The 11,644-nt window shown below is 36.1% G+C and overlaps 1 protein-coding gene across 4 annotated transcripts in view; it reads right to left on the bottom strand.

Annotated features, from left to right (window-relative positions):
- Positions 1-9,739: 9,739 nt before the first annotated feature.
- CDH8 (cadherin 8) overlaps positions 9,740-11,644 on the bottom strand; it is a 140,640-nt gene continuing 138,735 nt past the window's right edge. For 3 of the 4 annotated variants that reach the window (XM_030457619.1, XM_030457620.1, XM_030457621.1), the window contains one exon: positions 10,489-10,982. In XM_030457619.1, the coding sequence (XP_030313479.1) occupies positions 10,489-10,982 (494 nt within the window). Of the gene's footprint in view, positions 10,983-11,644 lie in introns of all 4 variants that reach the window. The other variant, XM_008491636.2, reaches the window with a different exon arrangement.

Genomic DNA, 11,644 nt, shown 5'->3' with positions numbered 1-11,644 from the left:
GTACACAGTAAAGAGTAATAAGAAATTGTCCATTATTTTGAAGTATCTGCTTGGGAACTGCATAAATCCTCTATTGATCTCTGTATTACAATGATAATTGCTACTCAAAAATTCAAGTTATTTATGGTATGCTACAACTTCTTTAAACCTATTGCATATTTTTATGAAACAAGTATTTTTTTCTTAACCCTCAAGAGGAATTATTCGTTTAGAGGCCTAGATATTTTATTTTTCGTCTTTGCCTTTTGTGGTTTTGATTCTAAGGCCTGTTTACTCACATTTAGCAGTAAGTTCAGTATTACTGTGAAAGAGTAAAAAATACCCTGGTCCCCTGATGAAAGGGCATAACACTTTCTGGGAAACCTGAACTCATCTATGCTGTATCTACATATAGCCCCAGTAATGCATCCAAGGCTCAGTATCCTACCTCCATACACAGTAATTTCTTTCCATGGTTTCCATGGAAAGACATTCAAGACGCAGCAGGAAGGAAGCTATACAAATTTTGGAACTATAAATCTTGGACTTATTTAAAACTTGTACCAGCAGGGAAATAGATCTCTAGATTTTTATCAGCCTTTCATTTCCTCTCCCCACATTTATTTGTGATGTGATCTTAAATTCTTAGTGAATTGATTCTTACTTTGCTTTTTAAATACCTGGCTAATAACAGTCAGATGTAGCCAGTGATCCAGCCATGTTGGAGGGATGGGGGGCTGGTGATTTCTTGTGTCAGGCCTTTTGTAATGGATTTTTTTTTACATTCAGTTTACAAAAACTTATGTTAAATGCTGAAGTCATGTCATGGCTTAAATTGCTGAAGCTTTCAAGGACTTCAGCTTCACATATTGGTTTAAGCCAGCATCTACCCCAGAGTCTTAATGACTTCTGTTGTGAAGGTTCTTTCCTTTTAGCTTCTCAAAATTATGTTGGTTGAAAGTTATGGTTTTTGACTCTTGTCCTTTCCCCCCCCCCCAGGTGCTCTGGGGAGAGATTGATTCTGTCTTCTATTATCACCTTTTAGATATTTGAAGACTGCCACTAGGTTCACCATTACTCTTCTCTTTCACAGGCTAAACAAACCAGCCTTATTATCCAGCATGGTTTAGGCTTATTAGTTTTCACAGACAGGCATAACACATTTTCAGATATATCAAACTAAAAGGATATGGAGATGCTTGATGTGCAGAGGCTATGGAATCTGCACACTTGGATACTTTCTAAATTTAATTTACTAAGACCTGAACAACACTGCCTAATTTTGAAGACAGGGCTTCAAGAAGAAGGTTGGACTAGAGGCCTCAAGAGGTCTCCCAGCTGTTTTTAATATGATTTTGTGAAAAACATGAGAACACTCTCCAGCATCCTGCTTCTGTGATATTCACTGCCTGCTAGACAGCTGTGCAGTGTGGATGCTCATTCACAGCTCAGTCAGTATTGTCCACAGTGTGTGTTTCACACTGAAGGATTCATTGGAAATCAAATTCAGGCTTAAGCCTGGGACTTTGAGACAATCTGACTTACCTAGCTCTTTTTTTAGCATCAGTGTTAAAATCATCTCCCTAATATATGTACAAACTAGTGACAATGGGAAAATACATCTGTTCTGGAAAATGATCTCTAAGGAAAAATACATTGCTATGTTCCTTTGTTGCTGTGAAGTTCTACAGAATTAGAAAAAGAGAATTTCTTCATCCAGTGCTGTTTCTCTGAAACTGACCAGTAGGACAGTTCTTTTTCTAAAAAAAAATGATCTTGCATATCTTTCCTTCAGTTTGCAATAGATAAAGAAGCTGTATAAATATCATCAAATCAAACAGATGAAATGCTGGAACATCAGAAAACTGTAAGATGTTTGATTGTTTTTCACCTTTGGGTGAAAGGCAATCTAAAATATGAAATTCTCTTTAGAGCATAGTGAGATGATGAGACACACATTATTGCTCAGATCATGTGACTCTGCTGATTATTCCTTTTTCAAAAAGAAATAATGAAGTTGCTGCTGTTACAGGTAAGAGCAGTGAAGAAAATAACCTGAGTAGATGGATAGGTTTTCTAATAGTTATCTCACTGGAACAGAAATGCTCGAGAACTGTACAAGCCAGACCATTAATCCTGTTTATAAAGACTGAATGTCAGGGTGTTAAACATCCATGTTTACAAGATCTTTTTCAAACTTTTGATAATTACTTTGTCTTTCTCTCCCAGAATCCACACACATACTCTCTTATTTATAATGTATTTAGGAGAATGAAATTACAATTTTTAAAATTCTCACTTATACAGCTTTCTGCTTTGTTACTCATCCCAGAAATCCCTACATTCCCACTCTGATTTGGGGTTTATTGTATACATCCTAAAAACAATTATACTCAGACTTACATTGCAACACAGTGATTTGATCATAAGTGACACCTTATGTTTTAGCTGCTCATTCACTTTCAACTCTTGTACATTATTTGAATTCTCACCAGCTGACTGGTACAGTTTTGAACATTTTCAGCTTACACTGCACTACAGAATTGTAAAGCCATTGGGTACAGGCATGAAAGTTACAATGATGTATGAGACTGCCAACATAATGGCAATAGCCTGCAAGTTTGAAGCTTATTCTCTATGTTTGTATCCTCAGAGAAAATCACTGTGGTGCTGAGGGCCATATTTTGTGGGTTTAAGTGTTAATTAAGTAGTATACAGTTCTCACTCTGGTTCCCTGCACATGGGAAGCTTTTACCCTTTGAGCTGGACCACCTATTCACAGCAGTAATTTTTTTCCTTTTATTTTTTTTTCATCTGTACTTTTTCATCATTATCCCTTCACAACTTCTAGAACTTATTTGAATGTTTTATGTAAAGCATCAAGCACTATGAATAAAAACAACACTTTCAAGTATCCATAATTTGAATTTAAGCTTTCAAAGGAAAATGTTTGCGTTTCTAAGACAAATATAAAAATGATTGCTACACACTTACCTCCTCAGCTATTAGATATATTAGAATGTGTTGCTGACTTAGTCCTTCAGTTTGCTTCTGATATTTTGTAGTTCATCTTCCACCTGAAAACAATCAGAGAGAAATACCAAAAAAGAAGTTGGCAAATTAGCTCTCCTCAGACTAGAACATTCAAACCTGATGCAGCAGGTAGTTGCCAGGTCTAAGCAGTTCATTACCCTTTTACTCAGGAGTGCATTCCTTACTCTAAAGTAACATCAAGACTGTAAGGAGCCCTACAATGGCCACCTCTACCTTAGGCTACTATAGAACAAAATGGTTGCTTGCTTCCTACAGTGTCTGTATGGCTCAGTCCTCTCTCTGAAATGCTTAATCAGGCTGCTGCTTTCTAGTTTCATACAAAAACAAAAACTGGGATGAGGAAGCATTTAACATCATCATACTAAAACCTGGAGGAAAATCTGTGTCTTTCAACAACTTACATCCTATAACACTGGGAAGGAAAAGAAAATTAAAAGTAGACTGGATAGTTCTGAAAATTTAGAAGATATCTGTTTTAATTTCAAATGTTCTGATTCTCAGCTAGACGTCAGTTTGTGATCACAAAACTCTTCACATGATTTTGTGTTCATTTGCCAATCACCATGACATAAGAAGTAAATTCTCAAAATTAATAGCTCCTGTTTGTGTCACATTATAGTTGCAAAAAACCCCACTCACCTAATTTTTTCATGCATCTTTAAGTGACAGAATGTTCAGAAACAGAAACTGTGGAAAAACTTGAAAAGCAGTTATAAAGGCAATCACAGGTTTATACAATAAATTTTTTCTTCCCCCCCTGGTGTTATCACACTGCCTGAGAGGAAAGGGTTTTGACTAGATTCCGAGTCAAAAAGCTCTCAAGCTGCCACATGGACAAGAGCAGATGCGAAGCTAAATTAAATTAATCAATTAATTAGACAATCCAAAAGCACTCATGACAATGGGACAGAAAGAAGGGATTAACGTAGTCTTCTGCTCTGGTCGGGTATTAGGCCTGGTCTATACAATAATGGGCTGAAAATTTCCTGTTTGTTTTGTAATTATATAAAAGAATGAGCAGATATTACGGCAGTCTAAATAAAGCCCCCTTTTAATCAACTGTTAATTTCATTTAAGGAAAAAACATTACATAACGTAAAATAACGGCAACTGTTTCATATGAAAAAAAAAGGCTGGAAAATATCCATTAAAAAACTACAGCATTTGATGATTCATGCTTGACCTTTTTCTGCAAGGATTAATTGTATCTCCTGCTCTGTTGCAATGACATTTTACCCAACACTATCCTGTCTTTATTCAGTATAGCAGGTTATACTGGATTGCTACAGCTTGAAACAGGCAACACCTGAAACTGCAGAAATCGAAAGGAAAGCAGTGCCTACTGGAAGATTGTTGCAAGACAAACCTCTTGTAGGGCACGGAGCTCTGAGGTCCAACAGGTGTTCCAGCAGAAGTGCACAAAAAGTGTTCTTAGTCTGTTGCCCTCAGGACTGGTTTGCCTGGCTCGGTGCTACTGCTCCAAATTCAACTGACCTCTCTGCTGGCTTGCTCTGGAGTGAGCTGAGCCTGTGTTTGGAAGCTCACCTTTTATTGGCCCCTTAATCCTGCTCATGCGCAGTTGGGGCCCGCCCTAATCAGGCACAGGTGGGCTTAACACAAGCTCACGCCCATTACCTGGTAATTAGTGGCACCTGGTTGCCTCATTTCACTACAGAAGATTGTATTAAGACACTTTTTACAAAGACCATAAAGCTACATCTACCTCTCTATAAGATTACCATCTTGGCCACCTTCCCCACTTTGCCATGGAACTTGGCTGGTAGGAGGCTGGGATAACCTCCTGCCCTGGGTAACCTACAGATTTTGATAGCTGCTACAAAAACCCTTAGCTGTGTGAAGGAGGGAGGTCATATGTATTGCCAAAATAATCTGCTACTGAGCTACAGAATCATCTGTCCTCTTACCTGTTATCTACTGTTGAGACCCTGAACCAAGACTGGATTCTCATTCTGCATGTCTTTTTTAGTACCTATATTTTCTTTCATTATATAATTGTTTGATAAAATATAGGAAACTTATTAAGAATGTCTAAAGAGACTGAAGAATTCCCAGGTTTTATTTTGACAATGGTATTACTGCCCTTGTAGCATAAAGGCTTTTGCCATTCATGTACAGGTAACCTCTACTCATTCCTTCTACCTGCCTCTCATCCTCACAGAGACTTCATTCAAGCGAGTGTCTGAGATAGTTGAAGAAGAAAGGGAATTTCATAAATTATTACATATTCCCTCTGAAGAGAAGGCTGAAATTTTAATTTTATTAATTTCCATGGTTTAAATTTTGCAGTGGGGAGAGGTGAGAGGGGTGGGTAGCTAAAAAAGAGAAATAACAGTTGTGTTGTAATGCTAATGAGCACATTTACAAGACTGTCAGAAGCTCTGTGCTTCAGCTTGCTTTTATTAGCCATTTTGGAAGATGTCTTAGTTGCAGTTGCACAAAAAGCATTGTCAGGGCTTTTATATTTTCTCATTTAGAATACTATGACATTATTTGAAGAGGCACTGGTTCTGCAGCATACAGTCCAGTATCAGTATTGTATAATACTGCAGCTAGACTCATTTTCCTGTGTGATTACAAAACCCATCACAGTGAATTATACAGCAATTTAAATTGGTTTCCACCTTCTGCAAAGCCAGAATATTATCTTGCACAAATAGTCTACAAATGTAGAAATAATACAACTCGAACTTACCTAAATGACAGACTACAGAAAGCTTCCACTCCTTGCTCCATCTTTACTCTCTGCTGCTAATGACACCTGCTACATGCTGAAAGCAAACACTAAAAAAGGTGAATACTTCCACATTGGGGTTTTTTTTTGTTTGTTTGTTTTTCTTCTTCTTCCTTTTACTAAGTTTTAATTTAGGAGGACATCCTACCACTGCTAAAAATTTCTCAAACCTGAAAAATATTTTTTGAGTAACCTTACTTCACTTTTCTTGATCAGCAATACTCATTCATGAGTGTTGGTACTGAACATGCTTTCTGTTATCTAAAAAGCAAAGTCATTTGCTTTAGATTTTTCTGTGTAATTTGAAATACAGAAACAGTCCTTTGGTATAAGTAACCCAGCATCTTCATTCTAAGTCTTCCTATGATAGGTTTTTGTATTGCTTCTAATCATGCTTTTTTTATTATGCAGCACTTGAACTTGTTCTGTCTGAGCTCTGACTACATCTGAAAAGTAAGCACATGCATAGGCTTTTTTGGCTTTTGTTTTCTTCTGTCTTGCTTTTAAAAACACAAATAGGATAATGAGAGAGAAGGAGGAGAGCTTGGTAAATTTAACTATCCTGGCCAACTTGCTTGTTTCCAGTTACTGAATGCACCAGCTCCAACCAGCTGAGTGGTCTTAATGATCTCCCAACATTGTTCACAGTATAGTACTCAGGATAGGGGAAGCAGTGGAGAGAAGGGCAGGATAAAGGAGACCAAGAGTCAAGTAGCTCAATTAAGACTAAAAGTTTCTGCCAAGAAAATCAGATACAGAAACAGGTTACCTGCCAAGGTCTCCAACAGCTGGACAGACATTGAAGAAGCTTTCTGAACCTGTTTATTCACCTCTGGAATTCAATGACCACACAACCTGTTAAACTGCCACACACATATGTAGGTAGCTACAACTGCACGGATGTATTATAGTTGATTTATTTTTCTCTTTATATTAAAATAAGCACATCCATCTCTAGCAGAGCTGTAGGAACATACTGTTTTGCAGCCATTCTGTCTGTACTCCAGATTGAGAATTGTTACTGCTGTGCTGAACATAGTTGATAGTATTTGGAGTTGCTACAGTGTTAAATGTTTCTCCTGTGATCAGCAACTGCTGATTTAAATGAAAATCTTTGGCTATTTTCCCTCCTGCATACTTCTCAGTCATTTCAAATTCATCATAGATAAAAAGGTAGAAATGATACCAGATGAAAAATGTATTGTGTCTAAATGAGCTTTCCATGATTTGATTTCAAGGTCACAGCATACAAATAGCACATACTTCCAGTTACTGCAAAGGACAGATCATGTTGTAGACCTTTGGTAATTTGAGTTATTAGTACACATGTACACACATTCACCTCACAGCACTTGCACTTTGGAATGACTGAGCCGATTTTTTTGTCCCTGGACAATGTCCAGGCCAAAAATTTAGAATTCCAACTTTGATGTGTGGGACAATTTGCTTTAGCAGTGCTGACAAATGAGTGAGGCATAGCTAGGTGAGGCAAGCCAGAATCAATGGGATTCAATGGGCATTTGGCACTAAGGAGTTGAGAATTTAATTCTCAAATGTATCAGTATTAATAATTCTAATTTAATGCATTTCCTTGTCAATTACAATGAGTCAATTGTTAATTAAGTGTTGTTGAAAAAGACGAATTACCATTTTACATGCTAAAAAGAATGTAATTGATATGTCTAAATCTAGATGTCAAATGTAGAACTATAAGATTCGAATCCTCCCAAGCAGCGCTGTTACCCAATACAATGTTATACTGAATTAATTTCACTGCCCAAAAAGAAGCAATATTGGAAAGCCAGATTTAACCCTTTAACAGGTATTGACATAAATTTTATATTCAAAGTACATGGAATTAGTTTGCAGAATGAGTAATTTCCCTTCGGTGTGGTAACAATGAGTTCAAGAAACAGCAGGTCCCTATTGGCAAGATCACACATCCATTAATTTTTTTCTCCCCTTTGCTTTGTAGATATTCATGTTTGAAACCTGTATAAATGCACAATTTACAACTATGCCAACCAGTAGTAGCTACCATCTCTTTTTAACTGACAATGATGAGATTTCTGTCATGCTTTGCATCTCCTACAGTGCCAGTGATGGGATTTTTTTTTCCTGGAAATCTTATTACTGGCTACGCTGTCGTGGTCTCAGATGGAACTTTCAATCAAAAAGGCAATCAGAAGGTTATCCATTTGTGAGTTTTCCTACAAAAGAGCTTTGCAAAACTCTACAGTATATATTACAACTCATAGTCAGAGCTACTTGCCCTAAATGCTTATGTGACTATAGACAATAATGTGATCCATATCTCACAGCTCCTTCCTTTGCTCCCAGGAGTGGGATGTAGACTAGAAATTGGCTCAGTCTAAGTTTTAAATTGGACTTTTCCATTCACACTACCATTGGATTTGGCACAGCAATTCAGAACTCCAGGGCACTTTGTGCAAGTGATTATTAAGAATGTGTTTCTGTTACAGCCTGTTACATAAATATGTTTGATTTCATTTAAAACTTGATGACTGCTTCTTTTCTATCTTTAGATGACTTAAGTGTTTATAGTAAAATTGCTAGATAAAGTTATTCAGAGGCATTTTCTTTTAACACTGAGTAAACTAAATGTATTGGATACTTCCTTAATTTCAATAAAATCTTTGCAATAATTATAGAATTTGTGTTAGCATAGTACTTATCAGAAAACTGTAGTCATTAGAACCAGCCATTTCACAGCTAACATGAAGTAAACGTTTCAGTTTTGAAATAAAGCAAAATTGGGGGTCATTTATTACACTGTTTTTGTTTTCAGAAGAAATATTACTGAGGAGCTTCAAGAGAGGGGATTGTTTTTACTAGCAATACTTCAGCAAAAATGCTTGAGTTTCTTTTTCAGCATGGCACAGTGAATTAGACACACATAACTCCTGTGGTCACAGGCTGCTGCATATCTAATTCTGGAAACACTGTCAAAATTGCTTCAAATATTATCCTTTCTTATTTTGAGTGTATTCAAATAATAAATAAATTATGTTGAAGGAACTACATCCCTCAACAAACTATTAAGTTATTCAGTCAGATTCCTTTCAGCAGTGTACAGATAAAACTGAAAGAAAAGCAGTAACACCAAAAATATTTATAAAAATATATTTCACAAAGTAGGAAACAATACAGGAGTTTCTCTGAATACAATACATGGAGTAAATAAACAAACAATAATATAGCTTCAAAACAAAGTAGAAAATTAAAATGATTTGCATGTAATACGTAGTTTTATTATACAATTGCTACTTCTAAATGGCAAGTTTGCATTACAAATTGAGTATGTTTGCAGCTTCTAGTGTTGTTCTTTCTCTGTGTGCAAGAGCCCTGGTGCATCACTATGAATATTATAGAAAAGAAATGCTAATAACGTAAGCAATAAAATTATGTACACACTGGTTCCTGCTCTAATACAGTGGAGAACTATAAGCATGTTTTTTAACTGTACTGTGTTATGTGTGGATTTCTAAAAGTCTATAGTTTAAATATTCACATGAACCAGTTTACTTCCAGCTGTTTGTGCTTGTATTAAAAACACCAGGTACTAGATTTATGAGGAAGATATAAAACGGTCAAAAGTTTTCTCTGGGAAAGTTTTATTCTTGCCAGCATTCTCTTAAAATTTAGCTACTGTAAATGGATAGCTTACTGCTTTAACCTGCAACAATTTTTCATTTTCCTTTTCAAAATGTACATGTATTAAACATTCATTATATATAGAAAAAAATTAATGGATATAATTTAGTTTTCGTCATAATCTTACGCTATAGAGTATCAGTCTTAATAAATAAAAGCAGTAATGGACATCAATAAAATATTTATTTCAAAGATTAAACAAATAAATTCAATCTTTAGCAATAAAATCAGCAATTCTTTCATATACGTAAGTCCATACCCCTTCACAGTTTTTTCTTTCCTTTCAGAAGACGAAGCACAGGATTGATTCTTCTTCTAGAAAAAGAAACTTTTGTAAAGCAAGTTTTTGTAGCCCTGACTCTGAATCTCTGCACAATAGTAGGATTTATTACCCATCACTGGAATGGATTAAGAACATGTGAATATTTTAAGGCTTGACACAATTTTAAAAGATGATATTCAGTCTGTGGTTACGTGGCCAACAATTACTGTATGTACAATGTATGGTCACTACACAGCAGAAGCCAGTAGGAATTTACAATGCTATTTCTATTCAGCATTGCTAAGAAGACCAAGATATTGCTTTTAACATTTCTGTGGCAGGATCTTTGTTGGCAATGCAGAAACAAACCATTAGCTTTACGCATACTAGCAGGACCTACTGTTCAACAGCAAAATCCCTGCAAGTCCATTTTCTAAGAAAGCACCAATTTCTTTTTGTTCTTTTCAATTCACTGAAGATAATCAAAGATCCAAATCTCCATCTTCAGAGTGGTCAAGTGAATATCAAATATCCAAAGACTTCTAGACACTCCACATACTTTACTTCACACTCCACAAGACTTAACCTCCTAACATATACTTTTTTTTTTTTTTTTGGTTCAACATTACAATGTAGTTGTTTTTATAGATGACTGGCGCTAAACTTGCCTCTAAAACAAAAAGCCACATTAGTTTTAACTAACAGCAGTGGCCCTAGAATATTACATGACCATGAAGTCAACAGTGAAAAAGTTTGTAATCCGCTGTCAAGTTTCTTTGTCGCTTTCTCCTACGGAGTAAAGGTCTCCAAGTCTTTTAAAGCGAGGACCCCATTCACTGAGGTAGTCAAAATTCTGATCTGAGTCTGATGTAGAGGACTCCAATGAGCTAAGGGAACCAGCTGCTGACCCTCTTCCTTCATAGCCATAAATCTGGATAGAGTCATATGGAGGAGCTGTGGGATCGTTATCGGCTTCATGGAGCCTTACATTAATAAATTCATCAACATCAACACCATTAGGAACAGGTGCAAGACCCTGCCTGGGCATAAATTGAAGATCAGGTTTAATATCCTTACGAGGCAAAAATCCATTAATTCCATCTGGATTTTGCAGAGTTGCAATGTCAAAAGCTTCTGTATCTTCTTCTCCACCTCCTTCATCATCATAGCGTATTATATTTTCCCTCACATCTTCATCATCTTTGATGATTAGAGGTTCATTCTTGTGTCTTCTTAGTGTTACAAACAACACAACAATGACTGCAAAGAAAGCATCACAGGCCAATTAGGTAAAAACATTCCAATCAAAGCACCACATGTTAAGCATAGTTGTGGACTGTGATAAGTTGCTTTTTGTTAAAATAAGAGTGGTATCACTACTGAAAAGTTGAAATACCTGTAACTTCCACTCCATACAGTTAATGAAGATTTGTTCTGAAGCTCTGGTTAGTTCCCTATATTGCAATTATCAGCTCCTATTTGCAACTGAAGCTTAATTTTATATAACCAATAAGATTTTGCATACTTTCATTTTTGAGTGGCAAATTCAGAGGAAAAGTTACAAACATCGGTGAAGTCAATGTACCATCATTCAATGAACATTAGTCTATAATGATCTAGATTATAGATGTGGAGTTTTACAAAATTAGAGTTTTGAGGCTTTTTTACATGTTGCAAAAGACACTATACAATAGAAGTAAGGGGGGGAAAAAAGAGCTTATATATACTGGTTTCAGAATCATGGAGAGATGTGTAAAAAGTTCTGACTTGGTTACACGTGTTTTTTAGAACTAATGCTTAAATATGATTTACTGATGTAAATCCCTTACAAAGTGAGCTGCAAAGAGCAGGAATAGGCCTCTCTCTTGCTCTTCTCTCCCTTTCTTGATGCTGTATACAGTTTTTAAGTGTTTTATTACAAT

The sequence above is a fragment of the Calypte anna genome, chromosome 11, assembly GCF_003957555.1.
Source record: "Calypte anna isolate BGI_N300 chromosome 11, bCalAnn1_v1.p, whole genome shotgun sequence".
Lineage (NCBI taxonomy): Eukaryota > Metazoa > Chordata > Aves > Apodiformes > Trochilidae > Calypte > Calypte anna.
Note: the sequence above shows the minus strand (reverse complement) of the source record. Positions and strands in the feature narration are given on the sequence as shown.